General features: G+C 46.5%; 1 protein-coding gene across 23 annotated transcripts in view; it reads left to right on the forward strand.

Moving 5' to 3' along the window:
- The window catches only part of SIPA1L1 (signal induced proliferation associated 1 like 1), a 356,060-nt gene that overhangs the window by 337,536 nt on the left and 928 nt on the right, over positions 1–17,596 (forward strand). For 12 of the 23 annotated variants that reach the window (XM_036311654.1, XM_036311670.1, XM_036311674.1 and 9 more), the window contains 4 exons: positions 288–431; positions 2,168–2,297; positions 3,826–3,910; positions 4,468–6,416. In XM_036311654.1, the coding sequence (XP_036167547.1) occupies positions 288–431; positions 2,168–2,297; positions 3,826–3,910; positions 4,468–4,611 (503 nt within the window). In that variant the 3' untranslated portion in view covers positions 4,612–6,416. The other 11 variants (XM_036311727.1, XM_036311766.1, XM_036311737.1 and 8 more) reach the window with 9 other exon arrangements.

Raw genomic sequence — 17,596 nt, forward strand, 5'->3', positions numbered from 1 at the left:
GGCAGACAAGCAGCTCCTGCCACAGCAGACATGATTCCTCAGTGGAAAACTGCCTTTCCCCAGTCACACCACTGGGAATGAGATAGGAGGAGGTTATAAAAAAATGACTTAAGACTGGAGGAAGCCAATTTGTAGTTGAACTCAGCTTTGAAAAGGCCACTAAGACCTGCTTGACTAGAAGCTGATTCTCGGTACCGACTTACAGACCTGCCGTGGTAGCAGGAGATGGTCAGCTCCTGTGTGGTCTGTGGCCCGAGAAGCATCTGATCGCTCATCTCTTCCTGCAGGAGAGTTCTCCGCCTCGGACAGCTCCCTCACCGACGTCCAGGAGGCCCGCAGGCCCATGCCCGACCCTGGCCTCATGCCCCTGCCCGACGCTGCTGCCGATTTGGATTGGTCCAACTTGGTGGATGCCGCCAAGGCCTATGAGGGTGAGTCCACTGGGGATCGAGCAGTCCGGCTGGGACCTACGCAGGGCCACACTGCCGTGTGAGTGCTGGTCAGTCTCCCTCAGTCTGTGTCCTTGGACACAGCGACAGCCCCCGCCCATCACCGGCACAGCCAGGACCAGCTGAGCTGGTACTGAGCGCTCAGCAGGGCTCACACCCTCTGATTCAGTAGGTGGAGCCTGATGTGTCCTCTGGAGGAATTCATAACATGGTGCCTTCCCTCCCTGAGTGGGAAGGGCAGGGGGTCCCAACTGTCACTTGAAGGAGAAAAATGTGGTCCTTCATCACATCGTAAGGACATCATTGCTGAACACACATGGGATCTGTTAGGGTGCTGGGCCCGCCCCTGTCCCACATTCATCCCTCCCAAGGGTGGTGGCACGTGTCCTGTCTGTGTTGTTCCCGTGCCAGCCCCCTGCCCAGTGCTTGCTCTAAGCCTATGGTCCTTCGACGGCGCTGACGTATGTAAAACTGCAGTGCTGTCTTGTGTGCTGACATAGGTTGTCAGGTGCCTTTTTTGGAATAAACTGACTTCATTCTAAGGTCATCATTCCAAACTTTTTGCTGTTAAGTCGTTCTTCATAAAATGAGGATGACAGGCCCTAGCCGGTTTGGCTCAGGGGAAAGAGCACTGGCCTGAGGACTAAGGGTTGCAGATTTGATTTCGGTCAAGGGCACATACCTTTGTTTCAGGCCTGAGAGGGGGCGGGCGGAAGGCAACCAATCGATGTGTCTCTCTCACAGCGATGTTTCTCCCTCTCTGTCTTCCCCCCTCCCTTCCACTCTCTCTAAAAATCAATGGAAAAATATCCTCAGGTGAGGATTAACAACAACAAAAAGATGATGATAGCAGATGATTTCTTGGGGGTGCGGGGGGGTGGTGTTTATTGCTCTTCTTTGAAGAATTGAAAGTAGCTGTTCAGACAAGCGCCAGTTTGCAGGAGAAATTGATTAGGCCTTGGAAGTCAGGCCACCATGACGCAGTCAGCAAGGAATCCCCATGTAGCTGACCGCAGTCCCAGGACTAACGCAGTTTTAAACTTCAGTCTGTGGGTCCCTCTCGTTTATATAGACACCGTCTATACATGTGCATATATCACCTGCCCCATGGGGCAGAGTCCGAGTGGGTGCAGCCAGGTTCTCCCGGCCTCCTGCCCCCCATTCTGTGCCACTGGGGTCGCCGCCCTCTCTCTGTTGTGAGGCTGGAACCAGGGCAGTGGGGGCTCAGGGAAGCCTGGGCCTGTCTGACCGTCTCTCCTGCCCTGACTGTACAGACAGAATGGTAGGCGTTTTGTGTTTCTAATGGGAGTTTTTAAACTTGATTCTGTTTTCTTGGCTCGAGGGTTAAGTTGGGACACTTGGAAGCACACAGGTATGGACTTGGTCCAGCCCACCGGCTGGCCATGGGAGCCTCAGGAAGCCCAGTCCGAGCTCCTGATGCACTTGACGTCCCCACTGAGGGGGAAGCCTGGGCTGGAAACGTGGCACAAGGCCTGTTTCCAGGGAAACATTGAGCAGAGGGAGAATTTGATAAGAGAAAAGGGGGACTAAAATGGATGCACAGCAACTGTTTTTTAAGGACAGTTACAATGCTGCTGTCCTGTTGCAGCTTAGAACAGCTGTTTTTCCCTGTGAGCTTGGGGGATCAGTGTGGGCCACATGCTGACTCAGAGCCCAGGATGTTTCCCAGCTGCTGAGCGTTTCTGCCTCCTTTGCAGTCCAGAGAGCCTCCTTCTTTGCTGCTAGTGATGAAAACCATCGCCCCTTGAGTGCTGCATCCAACAGCGACCAGCTTGAGGACCAGGCCCTGGTCCAGATGAAGTCCTACAGCAGGTGGGTCACCCAGAGGTGAGGCCACCCCCCTGCATACACATCACTACATCAGCAGCTGTGGGAGGAGACAGAGGCCCCTAGGCAAGCTGGGGGCTCATCACCGCGGTGCCAGCTCCTCGCGTTTCAGTTGGAACACCTGTAACTGAACACTGTAAACACAGTTAACCCGCCCTTGGTAGCTGAGAGTGGGAAGTACGAACATTCTTTACTTAATGCTTTATACACTCATACCCTGGGCATTAGGAAGCAGGGTAAGAAGAGTCATTTGTGCTAAAACATCCCCAGATTCCTGTGTGGTTAGCCCCCGAGTCCCTTCCGCAGCCTCCTGTCGGTCATGCTTATGAATGTGCCTGCGTCCTGGCAGCTCCAGCTCTGCACTAGGTCTGGGCCATGGGGTACCTAAGAGTGTATGTAAAATAAATGAGCAGTAACTGAGTCCCAGGGGGTTTTCTTGTGAGCTAAGAACATGAACTTGACTTCTGTATAACGTGCAGAGGCAGGCGTTTTCCCCTCCGTTCCAGGTGGTGAGGATAGTGGATGTATGTGGCATTATTATACCAGCGGTCCTTGAAAACATTGTTTCATTGAAGCAACTTAACTCTTGGTTATGTCAATGAGCCTGTGACAAAATTGGTTGTTACATGTCGTTTCACTTAAAGTTGCAGATTCTATGCGTGGTGTTAAGTGCGGACTTACTGTATATTACAGCATCTCAGTGGTCAGCTGTGGGACACAGAGAGAATAAGAAAATTGTGTGTCACCCTAGCTGGTTTGGCTCAGTGGATTGAGCGTCAGTCTGCGGACTGAAGGGTCCCGGGTTCACTTCCAGTCAAGGGCACATGCCTGGGTTGCGGGCTCGGTCCCCAGTGGGGGGCATGCAGGAGGCAGCCGATTGATGATTCTTTCTCATCGTTGATGTTTCTATTTCTTTCTCCCTCTCCCTTCCTCTCTGAAATAATAAAAATGTATTTACAAAAAAAAGAAAATTATGTGTCTAGCTTGCTGATCATAATAGCAAAGAATATAAGACATTAAGGGTAGGCTGACAAGCTTCTGAAACATGTAGTCTTATTTTAAAAGTAAAGATATTTAGACTCTTTTTAAGATGTGAGCCCAGTAACTTTCAGCTGGATAGTAGTCACGGACTCTTTTCTGGGGACCCGGGACCCCTCCTTGTTGCCCCGAGGTGGCACTTCCATCAGCCCCTCTTCCTAAAGCCGCTGCAGACAGGAACCTGTTCCCGGTGATCCTGCCAGAAAGCGCGCTGCCACGGAGACCATTTTCACTCATTGTCCTGTGTTCTTTTGTTATAAAAATGCAGCCTCTGGAACAAAGGAAGCCATGGATTGGCTGTAGTCCCTGCTTGTACGGCCTTCTGTTGAGATGACCATTTTCTTTTTTAAAGTGAACATGCACATTGGGTTGCCATCCTGAGTAATTTGACATTGAAAACCATGTTACAAATACAGCCGCCTCATTTTAAAAAATGCCCAACAAACCCCGCCAGAAGGCTCCCGCCAACGTGGACTGTTTCTCGTTCCAGCAGTAAGGACTCCTCTCCCACTCTGGCCTCTAAGGTGGACCAGCTGGAGGGGATGCTGAAGATGCTTCGGGAAGACCTGAAGAAGGTAGGCGTCTTCTCAGGCAGCCGGCCCCTCTACGTCATGTTCCTTAGTGGGGTAAGAGGGGGGTGTTTGGGGGGCTCCTTGGAGCTCGGTTCCCACTGGCCACGTGGTATAAGAAGGCCTTCACGCGTTCCCATTGTGGAAGCCTCGAGCCTCAGCCGCCCCTCTGAGCTTCCCACCCCTGTACGTGGGTCAGAAGCCCAGACCCACATGTCATTGTGGCCATGCCTCCATGCCGAGAGACCTTCACCTCGTCTTGTTTCTCGAGCAGCTTTGACTGTATTAAGGCAGCAGCCACCAGAACAGCAGTCTAAACTGCAAGACAGTCCTTATGAACAAAGACATCAAAACACATTGTTTACATTCCAAGGTAAACTGTAGGGAATCTGGCAGCCTTGCTCCCTGGGTGAGCGGATCTGAACACCCAGGACGAGGCCTGGCTACAGAAGTTTAGTGGCAGGAAGAGTGGACACGGGCGGAGGGTGCAGACAGACCCACAGCCACTCTCCCCGGCAGCCTGGCGAGGTGGGTGCCATGCTCAGTCCTTTTCTCTGCCTCAGGAAAAAGAAGACAAAGCCCACCTTCAGGCAGAAGTCCAGCACCTGCGCGAGGACAACCTGAGGCTGCAGGAGGAGTCCCAGAACGCCTCCGACAAGCTGAAGAAGTTCACCGAGTGGGTCTTCAACACCATCGACATGAGCTAGGGCAGGCAGGCCGGAGCGGCCGCAGCCTCCGGAGGCTGTGCAGGCCCTGGTCATGCCACTGGGCGTTCCCAGACTCCCTGCTCAGCTTCCTACCTACTCGGCCCACTTTTGGGGGTACACACACACACACACAAAACAATTGCAGATCAACAATCATTGTCTGCCTTTTGTAGAAAAGAAAAACAAAAAAGTAAAAATTTTAAAAAGTAAAATAAAGTTTAACTGCTAAAATGTGAATGTCTTTATTTTTTTGCACAATATCTTTATCTGTTATGTATTTAAAAAGAAACTGGGCCTACGACAAGGTTCCCCGGCTTATCTGCCTCTATTTCCTTCAGCTCTTTCTTAACTGTTTCAGGTAACCCCAGCAACCCAGGCTGCCCCTCATTATCCTGACGAATGTCATTGTTCCTAGGAAAGTAAAAGGTTTTAAAAATTGTGTATTTGGGGAAGGGGTTTCCTTACCTGCATTCCTAAAATGCCGGGGAGGGAGGGCCTGCCTCTGCTGCTGGCTTGTGCAGGAGCCTGTGCTGTTGGTTCCTGTCCTGCAGAGACTGGCAAGACAGGGTTATTATCCCATAGCAAAGCCCTACCGAGAGAGGCAGCCTTGCCTGCAGGCCACGCCCCTCAGGTCCTGCCTTGTGCCCTCATTCCCTTCCTTTCCGGGGGAGATGGCCCCAGGTGCTGTGTGCTCCTTTCAGCGAGAGCCCTCGGTTTGGCTTAAGTGAATCCCACCCAATTGGAATCGGCCTCCCTGCAGCTTCCGGGCTCCAAACACTGATTGATTTCAGAATTCTTTCATCTTGCAATATTATCTGTAGCATTTTGGCCAAAAGTATCGTGTTGGAGATTTTTAAACGATGAAAAAGGCAGCAAAATTGTATTTTTGGCTCACTCAAAATGACCATATTAAAAAATTAATAAACCCTTGTCTCCAAAGCAAGATTTCACCAGTATTTGAAACTAGGAAAAGCGGATGTTAAGTTGTGAATTTTAGTACTTGCTTCTTAGGAGCAATGACTGTGATGGTGGAATGGGCTTCTGAAACCTGCATGTCCCAGTGTGCACCCGAAGCACGGCGTTTTCTGCATCCTCTGCGGCCGTCAAAGGGTTCTGCTGCAGAAACGGCCCCTGTGCTCCTTCTCCTGCCTCGTGATGCAGCTGCTTGGGGCCGCTGTTCCAAGGCCCTGGGCCCCGCAGAGCACACACACTGGGCCCAGCAGTGTTGACCCCAGGGGAGCCCCTGGCGGCCCTGTTTCTAGCCTTCATAATTGTCAGAAAGCTGACACCTGTGCCCTTTCAGGGGGAACGTGCAGCGAGCTAGTGTCATCTGCTTGGGCGTTCCCTGCCCCAAGGAACCCCGACTCATTCCTCACTCCAGCCCTGAAAGAAACAGGGTGGGTTTTCCTCTCTCCTCCCCGATCCCCAGCCCCAGACTTTTATGCTACAGTTTCATTCATAATTGTGATTTCTCCATGGGATTATTTTTTTTTCTGGTGACATTTCTATTATGGAAATGGGAAGATTTCAGAGTGCTCTGTAAAGATCTCAATCGTCTCTGGCGTCTGTGAAGGAGATTGTACATTGCCTGATATCTCTTTATCAATGAGAAATGTCACTAGCATTTAAGCATTCTGAAGGCTTGCTTATCCGCCTGAGTTTAGTTTTTACTTTGTTTTACATTTTGTTTGGGGACTTGGGGCAAGCTATTTATTAGAGTTTTGCAACAGAGTTCTTGTTTGAAGCCTTTAAAGACTACTTGTAAAAGTCCAACAATAAAATTCATTTTAAACGCTCTTGTAAAACGCATTGGTATTACTGCTTGAGGTTTTCTTGTTTGAACGACCACCCAGTCACTCACTGGCCTCATCTTTTCATCTGGCTCCATTAACGCGAAAGACGATTCTTGGACGTTTCTGTTCCTTTTAGAATTTCAATAAGCTTGTTTAATCTCTGTTCACATGTCCGTGGAGAATTCCTAATTTGCCTTCTCTGCTGCAGATTTAATATTTGCAGAGCACTTTATAATTAGTTCTCTGTTCATTATCCACGTGTGGATTTTCCACAACAGCACTGTCATTCCCTGAGACCAGCACAGTTTTGGCCACTACTGTGTCCCCGACTCAGTGTTAGATGTTGTGTGCTCAGGAAATACAAATGCCAGTTAATAGTAGGCTGTGCAAAATATAATTAGAAAAGTTAATCTACTGAGAAAATAGTGCATTCCAAAGCCAAAGGAAACAAAATTGCAAAGTCTACCACGTCACTGTTCCTCTCCAGTGGTGCAGCTAATTGAGAGCTAACAGAGTTTCTTCCTTTTAATTGGTGCAACAATTCTACAGATTCTAGAATTAACAGCACAGGGTGACGCCAGATGCCACAAGATACTCTGATTGACGTGCTAAAGCGGTCTGTCCCAGCGGTTCTCAACCTGTGGGTTGCGACCCCTTTGGCGGTCGAACGATCCTTTCACAGGGGTCGCCTAAGACCATCCTGCATATCAGATATTTACATTACGATTCATAACAGTAGCAACATTACAGTTACGAAGTAGCAACGAAAATAATTGTATGGTTGGGTCACAACATGAGGAACTGTATTTAAAGGGCCAGCAGGTTGAGAACCATAATCCTTACCTGGTTTGGAGGGTGTCTACATTACTTCTGAAGGCCTCGATCGTCGGTTGGCAGTTCCTGGGAGAAGGTGCCATTGGCCTACAGTGATAGAGGGTCCTCCTTCAGGAGCTGGCTGGCGGGGCCAATTGCACTGGAAATGTGCTGCAGGTTGTAAACAGATCGGATTGGGTTGGAGTAGTATCTCCACGTGGGGATAAAAGTGAGCGTCTGAGGGCAGAGCTTCAGTTAAAAGTGGAAGAGTGACCTGCACGGAGTCCATCCGGTCTCACAGCAGACGTGTTCCAGCAGCAACCTGGTGCTGCTCCCCCCACGCTGAGCCAAACGGGTTCAAGTGCAAGAAGGCTCGCCTGACAGATCCACACAAACGTGCACGCTGTTCCACACCAGCTGTGGTTTCTAAAGCATGATGCCACAATCATGTGGCTACTTTCCCCCATAGGAATGATGCCACTCATGACCTGTCCATATGGAACTGTCATTCTCTGATTAGAAAAAGACATTTGACTTAGACTGGGACTCAAATCCCAGCCATTATGTAGCACTATGTCTTTAGGTAAATTAGCAAATTTTTTGTTGTTAATCATCACCTGAGGATATTTTTCCATTGATTTTTAGGGAGAGTGGGAGAGAGAGGGAAAGACAAACATCGATGTGAGAGAAACATATCAATTGGTTGCCTCCTACATGAGCTCCGACCAGGGCCCAGGCTGGGGAGGAGCCTGCAACCAAGGTACATGCCCTTGACCGGAATTGAACCTGGGACCATTTGGTCCGCAGGCTGATGCTTTATCCACTGAGGCAAACCAGCTAGGGCTATCTAATCTCTTTTTAGTTTGGTTTGCTCATCTGGTGAAGTAGTAGTGGCCTTATCTACATACTATTTTGAGGATTAAATAGAATCCTGTGTAAAGCCAGTGACTGGGAATTGAAGACAGTCAAGCATGTCTCCCCTGCCCTCCATCTCCAATATGTGAAGGCTTTTCCAATATATGATTGCGTCAGCATCACTCGGCCACATCCCCAGCATCTGTAATTTAGCAAGTCGGGGTGGGAGCTTAGAGTTTATAGTTTTTACAGTTTGCCAGGTGATGGCGTAGAGGCAGGGCTTTTGGAGAAAAGGGGTAACTGGAGGATAGCCATAGCCATTCATGATTTTTAAAAAATAGATACTATAGCACAAGGCACTTAACTATGACCAGATATCTGAGTGTTATTTTGACAGGTCAGCTGACCACAGAGTACCTTACAGGGGGAAACGGGCTTAAGGATAGCCAGAGAGAGTGTAGTTAGGTAAAAGAAGGCTTTTTTTTTTTTCATTTTTACTAAAAAAGGAAATTTAAAGCCCCTTTTATATGAAACTTTCTGCCATGACTGTTTAAATTCCTGTGTTCCCTGGACAGGTAATGGTATGAGACTAGTTACCAGGTTGGCAAGGAATGACCTTGTGACTTTGGGGGCTGACAGTTTGGATGCTGAGGAAAGCAGGACCTGGCGTGGCAGTGGCAGAACCACCAGCCAGGCCCACGGTGTGTGGCCACACAGGGGTTAAAAGTCAGATCTGGTTCCAGGCAAGGAGAGCTGGATTCCAGTCACTGACTTTCAAATCACCTCAGTCAGCTTACCCCAATCTCCAAGAACCTATCCAACTTCAAATCACTAAACCAGAATTTCCCTACTGCCCTCAGACCGGCCCAAAACTATTAAGAGTTCTTTACTTGGAGGAGGGTTCAAGATAGCGGAGCAGAGCCCTGGCCCATGTGCTTAGTGGTTAGAGCATCGGCCCACGCACTGAAAGGTCAGATATTTGATTCCTGGTCAAGGGCATGTACCTGGGTTGCAGATTCAATACCTACTGCATGCAATAGGCAACCAATCAACCTCTCTCTCTCCTTCCTCTCAAAAAAAAAAAAAATGGAAAAAATATTCTCAGGTGAGAGTTAACCAAAAATGTATATTTATAAACTAGTAGTGGAGTAAGAAAGACCTTGAACTCCCCTCCTCCCATGAACACAGCAAATATATACCTACCTACAGATCAGTTTCTCCTGAAGAACCACCAAGGGCTGGTTGAACAGCTTCTGCACATCAAATGAGAGAGAGAGAGACGCATAGAGAAGGATAGGAGAGATAGAAACTGTGGGAACACTACCCCAATGGGGCAACCTTGCAGTAAGGAAGGTTATCACTTAGGGTCTCCTGTGCAGATTCACCTGCCCTGAGCACAGCAATAAAACTGCTCTGCCCTGTGCCTGCTCCAGCTCCAGCCAGCTGGCCCCCAGGGTGTCCCCAGAGCCATATACCTCAGGAGAGCTTGGCCAGCACCAGCTCCAGCTCCAGCAGTTGGCCTGCCAAGGCACCCCTGGGACATGAGTGACCGCTTCAATTGCAGTCACCCTGCCAGAGCCACCTGGAACTCACAGCCTACACAGATGTCACTTCTACACAAGGCCACTCCTTCAGCGTCAGGAGAGGTAGGTGTTTCATCCAGTTAGTAGAAACAAATGCAGAAAGGCAAAGTGAGGAGACAAAGAAATATGTCCCAATGAAAAAACAGGAAAATAAAACCAGGAAAAAGCCCTGACGTGGAGATAAGTACCTGATAAAGAATTCAAAGTAATGGTCATAAGGGTGCTCACCAAACTTGGGAGAATAGGGGAACACAGCGCGAACTTTAACAAAGATTTAGAAAATATTTTAAAAGAACCAATCAGAGGTTTAAAAAAAAATACAATAACTGAAAGAAAAGTACACTAGAGCCCTAACCAGTTTGGCTCAGTGAATAGAGCGTCGGCCTGCAGACTGAAGGGTCCCAAGTTCGATTCTGGTCAAGGGCATGTACCGTGGTTGCAGGCACATCCCCAGTAGGGGGTGTGCAGGAGGCAGCTGATCGATGTTTCTCTCTCATCAATGTTTCTAACTCTCTATCCCTCTCCCTTCCTCTCTGTAAAAAATCAATTTTTAAAAAAAGTACACTAGAGGAAATCAATAGCAGATCAGATTATACTGAAGAACAAATTAGTGGACCAGGAGACAGAATAGCAGAAATCACCCAATTAGAACAGCAAAAAGAAACAATTTTTTAAAAAATGAAGATAGTTGAAGGGACTTCTGGGAAAACATCAAGTATACTAACATTTACATTATCAGGGTACCAGAAGGAAGAGAGAGAAAGGGGTAGAAAACGTATTTGAAGAAATAATGGCTGAAAATTTTCCTAAACTGGGGAAGGAAACAGACGTCTAGGTCCAGGATGCACAGAGTCCCAACCAAGGTGAACTCAAGGAGACCCTCCCCAAGACATATTACAAAATGGCAAAAGTTAAAATAGAGAATCTTGAAGGCAACAAGATTAAAAGGGAAACCCTCAAAGCCTACCCACTGATTTCTCAGCAGAAACTTCACTGGCCCGAGGGAGAGGCAGGCTACGTTAAAGTGCCAAAAGGAAAGAACCTACAGTCTAGAATACTCTCTACCAGGCAAGGCCATCATTCAGAATTGAAGGAGAGAGAGTTTCCAAGACAAGTAAAAGCTACAGGAGTTCACCACCACTAAGTCAACTTTGCAAGAAATGTTAAAGGGTCTTCTTTACATGGAAAAGAAAAGGCCATAACCTGAAATAAACATGTGAAAGAAAAGATCTCGCTAGTAAAGGCAAATATATAGTGAAGGCTGTGAACCTTCCACTTAAAAAGCTAGCATGAAGGTTAAAAGAAAAACATATCAAAATCCACTATAACTACAATAAGTAGTTAGGGGCTACATAAATGAAAATATTTAAAATATAATGTTGAAAACAAAGTGTGGAGGGAGGAGTAAAACTGTAGCGCTTTTATGTGTTTGAACTTAAAATGCCTATCAGCTTAAAATACACCGCTTAAAATAGATACAGGTCAATGCATATGAACTTCACGGTAACCACAAACCAAGAACCTACAAAAGATACACAGAAAATAAAGAGAAAGGAACCGAAACGTCACACTAAAGAAAACCAGCAAACCATAAAGAGATCAAGACAAGAGGGGGGAAAAATAGAACTACAAAAACAACCAAAATATGTACAATTAACAAAATGGCAATAAGTCCATACCCATCAATAACTGATTTAAATATAAATGGACTAAATGCTTCAATCAAAATACATGGGCTGAATGGATAAAAATAAAGCCCATCTATATGCTGCCTACAAAAGACTGACTTCAGATCAAAAGACACAGACTGAAAGTGAAGGGATGGAAAAAGATAGTCCGTGCAAATAGAAATGAAGATAAAGCTGGGTAGCGGCACTCATATCAGGACAGAATAGACTTTAAGACAAAGACTATAAAAAGAGAAAAAGAAGGGCATTACATAATGACTCAGGGGTCAGTCCAAGAAGAGGATATAATGATTGTAAATATCTACACAACATAGGAGCAGCTTTATATTTAAAGCAAATATTAATGGACAGCAAGGCGGGAATGAACAGTAATACAATAATAGTTGGAGACTTTAACACTCCCACTTACCTCAATGGATAGATCATCCAAGCAGAACATTAAGAAGGAAATGGCCTGAAATGTCACATAAGATCAGATCAGTTCAATAGACATTTATAGAGCATTTCATCCCCAAACTGCAGAATACATGTCTCTCTCAAGTGTACGTAGAACATTTTCCAGGACAGACCCAATATTAGGCCACAAAGCAAGCCTCAACAAATTCAAGAAGATTAAAATTATATCAAGCAAGGTTTTTCAACCACAATGATAGGAAACTAGAAATCAACTACTGGAAGAAAAAGGAACAACACGAATATGTGGAGATTAAACAGCATGCTACTAAACAACCAACGGATCAAAGAGGAATTCAAGCAAGAAATCAAAAAATACCTTCAGACAAATGAAAATAACTTTCCAAAATGTATGGGAGGCAGCAAAAGCAGTTCTGAGGAGGAAGTTCATAGCTATACAGGCCTACTTCACCGGGCAGGAAAAGTCTCCAATAAACAATCTAACTTTATGCCTCAAGGAACTAGAAAAAAGAACAAGCAAAACCCAAAGTAAGTAGAGAAGGAAATACTAAAGATCAGAGTGGCAATAAACGAAGTAGAGACTTAAGAAAAGATCAATTAAACTAAGAGCTAGTTCTTTGAAAGAATAAATAAAATTGACAATCCTCTAATCAGATTCATCAAGAAAAAATGAGAGCCCAAATACATAAAATCAACAACAAAAGAGAAATGACAACCAACACCGTAGAAATACAAAGTGTCATAAAAGAATGCTGTGAACAATTATATGCCAAACCATTGGACAACCTAGAAGGAACGGGTAAATTTTAGAAACATACAATCTTCCAAGACTGAACCAGAAAGAAACAGAAAATCTGAACAGTCCAATGACTAGTAACAAAATTGATTGCAGTAATTTTTAAAAACTCTCAATAAACGAAAGTCCAGAACCAGACAGCTTCACAGTAAATCCTACCAAACACTTAAAGAAGAATCAATAGCTTTCCTTTTCAAACTATTCAAAACATTGGAGAGAAATAAATGCTTTCACTCATTCTAGTAGGTCAACATTATCCTGATATTAAAATCAAAGACACTACAAAAAGAGAAAATTGCAGGCCACTATCCCTGATGAACATAGATGTAAAATCCTCAACAAAATATTAGCAAGCCAAATTCAACAATATATGAAAAGGATCATACACCATGACCGAGTGGGAGTTATTCCAGGGATGGAAGGATGGTTCAATACCCGCAAATCAATGTGAAACACTACATTAACATAACCTCTGATATCAGGAAAAGACAAGGACTCCCCACTTTCACCCCTTTTTTCAACATAGTATTTATATAGATACACACTGAAATATTATTCCACAGTACTAAAGAATAAAATCCTGCCATTTGCGACAACATGGATGGACAGGGTATTATACTAAGAGCAATAAATCAGACAGAAAGACAAATACAGTATGATTTCACTTATGTGTGAAATCTAAACTAAAACAAAATAAACATACAAACAAAGCAAAACAAAACAGAAACAGATTCATAGATAGGACAAACCGATGATTGCCAGAGGGGAGAGGGTTGGAGGGGATGGGTGAAAAGGTAACTGGGAGGAAGAGTGACAACCTTCCAGTTATAAAATAAATGACTCATGGGATGTAATACACAGCACAGGGAATATCATCAGTAACACCAATACTTTGTATAGACAGTTGGTTACCAGACTTATAGGAATCACATTGTAAGGTATAGAAATATCAAACCACCATGTTGTTCTACCCAAAGCTACTATAATATTGTATGTCAAATTTACTTTAATGAAAAAGCTCAATAAAAAGTTAACTACATAAACAAGAAGAAATCTTTACCTAAATCCTTCTGGTGCAGAACAGCACATTTGCTCTGCCCCGGAACGGACAAAAAGAAGGGCTGCTTATCTGCTATGTAGGTAGGTAAGCTGCAGCTCAAAGACTCGGAGACGCCGGGTGTCTTTTCTGAGATCATTAGAAACTTGGTTTTATGTTCTAGTGCTTTGGCCCATTCTTGCTCACCTTTCTGCAGCTCTCCCACTTCTCCCCAGCCATCCTGTGATTCCTTCTCCGATTAGCCGGTCCATTCCTCCGACCTTGCAAATCCAGCATCGCCTCCTGCCTTGCCTTCGTGCATCTGACTCATCACACCTGCGACAGAAGAGAGCTTGCACCGTCTCCTCCTCTCATCACACCTCATCAGTGGTGCTTTCCTTCAATGCTGTGAACACATCTCAGATTTCCTTCCTACCTTCCTCCAAAGCGGTGGTTCTCAACCTTCCTAATGCCACGACCCTTTAATACAGTTCCTCATGTTGTGACCCAACCATAAAATTATTTTTGTTGCTACTTCATAACTGTAATGTTGCTATTGTTATGAATCATAATGTAAATATCTGATATGCGTTCAACCGCCAAAGGGGTCGCGACCCACAGGTTGAGAATCGCTGCTCTTAAAGGAACACATCTCATGCATCTTCAACAGCTCCTCTGCCAGGCACAGCCCTGCTTAACCATGCAGCTCATATTACTCTTCAGTTTGTGCCTCCTGATCGGTTTTCAGGCTGATCTCCCAGGCACATACCCCTTGGGCACCTTACTTAGTATCTTTAGGTAAATATAGTGCATAAGGGACCTCCTCATGTGGTCTGGGATGCATCTCTCATTCCTTTTCCCTAACTGAAGTGCTGTCTTCTTTTAAATGGGCTGATCCCTCTACAGGTTCTTGTTTTTTAATCTTGTTAGCACTCCCCTGACTCTCTTAGTGAGACACCCAGACACACCTCTCAGTGTTTCTGTAAGTCGGCATGTAAGAAAAGCATCACCAAATGGCTATCCGGCAACAAAATCCAGCTCCCTTTGCAGAAGGGAAAAATGGCTTGGGAGGTGTGTGTCCTGCACTTCAGCCCTGACACCTCCCTGCTGCCTCACATGCTCCAGCTCACTGCACACACTTAGGTAACCAGCCCAAAGGGTAGACATTTGAATCGGTAGCCTCTGGATCCCATTGCACAACCAAGTTATCCATTTCCTTCCCCAACCCCAGCCCCATTGTTCACACACACATACATGCACGCACACACACACACACACACACACACTACACCTACCCTGTGTTCCTGGGAGTGAAAGCTCTTAGAAAACACATTTAAGAAGGGAGTTCTATTCAAGTTCAATAGCAAACTAGAAGTGACTAATAAAGGTGCCTGGAGGTGGTCCTTTAGTCACTTTTCTTGGGAACTGCTAGGAAGGATTTGTAACTGACCTAGTAATTTTTCTCAAGAGCTTAAAGCGTTTGACTTGCTCTGCAATCTTAAGACAATGAATATGCTTAGCAAACTCCTTTGTTTCCGTTGGTACAAAGATAATTCAGCCCAACACAAGCACATTTCAAATTAATGAGGCTCTGCCTATGGACACATGCACTGTAACTGCCGTCTTGCTTAACAGTAAGGATTCCACCTTGGGGTGGTGAACACACCGTACAATACTTGGCTGATATGTTATAGAATTGTACACCTGAAACCTATGTGATTTTATTAACCAACTAGAGGCCTGGTTCACGAAATTCATGCGGTGGGGGGGGTGGGGGGGGGTACGTCCTCTCAGCCTAGCCTGCACCCTCTCCAATCTGGGACCCCTGGGGGGATGTACGACTGCCTAGGGATCGGGCCTAAACCAGCAGTCGGACATCCCTCTCACAATCCGGGACTGCTGGCTCCTAACTGCTCACCTGCCTGCCTGCCTGATAGCCCCCAACTGCCCCCCCTGCCGGTCTGGTCACCCCACGCAGCCTGCTGTTCAGTAGTTTGGTCATTCCTCACTAAGCCCCCTGCTGGCCTTGTTGCCCCATGCAGCCTGCTGTTCGGTCATTACTGTTACTGTGACAGCGTCCCAGTCAATTTGCATATTCCTCTATGACTAGTATAGATGTCACCCCAATAAAAGAAAACAAAGAGTCCAGCTAGAATAGGACTAGGACTTCACCTGCAGGCAGTGGGAATAAGCAATTCTACCCCAAAAGAGAAAAGACATGGTGGGGTAGGCAGGTCAGAGTTGCTGACCACCATCTTTAAGTGTTTGACACGCCGTGGTGTGAAGGACAAACCAGGGGTGATCCCTGTGGTTCTAGAGGCAAAACCTGGGATCAATGACGGTGAGCTGCAGGAAACAGATTACTGTCTCAGGTAGTTGACCAGTGGTGATTTCCTGGGCTGGAAGCCAAGAAGACAGACCAGGAACCACTTTGTGAAAAATGCCATCTTTCCCTCTTTTCTAATGGATTCGTGCTCTTTAAATAAACTTGGAGTCATGAGTCACAGACCCAAGATGGAAAGGGACCGCCATTTAGAGTTGTACAGTGTCCCCTCCCAGCCCAGGATTCCATCTCTTCTTCATCGTCCAGCTACATGTTCAGCCACCTGGATGTGAGCACGTCCAGTGATGGGGAGCTCAGCACATTCCCAGGGCAGCACATTTTGTCTCCCAACTTCTCTTTCAAGGCCTTCCTTTTACCCATAGAACATCCATTTCCCTTTAATTTTTATAACTATTCCTGGTCCTACCACTTCAAATTATACAAACAACTATTAATTTCTCTTCTCAAGTAATAATCACTAATATGTTGGAGAAGTGTTGAAAAATATCAAGTCTTCCCAATGTAATTTCTTCCCTAGGACAAAAATTTCCTATTCTTTCCTTTTCTCCTCACGTGCCATGGCCTCTGGGCTATAATCTATACTAATAATAGAGTAGTATGCAAATTGACCAGGACTCCATCACAATAACAACCGAATAGCAGGCTGCATGGGGCAACCAGGCTGGCAGGGTGGTTAGTGAGGGATGACCAAACGATGGAACAGCAGGCTGCATGGGGCGATCAGGCTGGTGGGGGTGGGGGGGGGCGGGGGGGGGGGTGGGCAGTTGGGGGCAACCAGACTGGCAGGGGGTGCAGTAAGGGGTAACCAGGCTGGCACGGGGGTGGGCAGTTAAAGGCAATCAGACAGGTGAGCAGTTAGGAGCCAGCAGTCCTGGATTGTGAGAGGGATGTTCGACTGCCAGTTTAGGCCCAATCCCTGGATCAGGCCTGAACCGGCAGTTGGACATCCCCTGAGGGGTCCCAGATTGGAGAGGGTGCAGCACAGGGCCTCTAGTCTCTATTATAAAAACCCTGTGGCCGTCACACCATCACAACCAAATGCCAAAAGGCACCTGCTGAACATCATGTGATTTCTTCATGGGAACAAGTAAGTGTGGCTCTGTTCAATTCTCACCTTCCAACGAAGGTCACTTTAAGTGCTCCTGAGAAGGGTAGGGCAGGAAACTATTCTTACCTCCGTCCACAACTGTCTTCAAGGTGGGTGGGGCTGTGTGCACGGTGAGGTGCGCGCGGGGACTTGACGCTGGGTCCCGCGGTGCGCTGGGTCTGGGTCTCGTGCGATTTCGCACAGTGGGCCTCTAGTCATCTATATAATCTGTATTAAGGACACGAGTGTGTTGTGTGCATTAGTCCCATGAGTCCTCACGATGGTTCTGTGAGGTGGGTGCTGTCATTTCCTCATTTTACAAAACAAGAAACTGAAGCGCAGAGAGGTCAGATCCTTTGTTTGCAGTAAATCCTCTGCTGAGTGGTAGAGCTGGGATCCCAACCAGGCCTTCGACTCCAGAGCCAATATTTGATCTGCATTTCTCCGTTGTATTGGTCCCAACCATGGTCCCCTGCCTGGCCTGAGTGCTTGGGTCCTTGCTGCAGGGACCTGGAGTGTGAGCACCATGGACGCTGGGTCCTAAATGGGGTGGGGCTGGGGGCAGGGAAGACACCA

This window comes from Myotis myotis, unplaced genomic scaffold (assembly GCF_014108235.1).
Source record: "Myotis myotis isolate mMyoMyo1 unplaced genomic scaffold, mMyoMyo1.p scaffold_m19_p_1, whole genome shotgun sequence".
Taxonomy (NCBI): Eukaryota; Metazoa; Chordata; class Mammalia; order Chiroptera; family Vespertilionidae; genus Myotis; species Myotis myotis.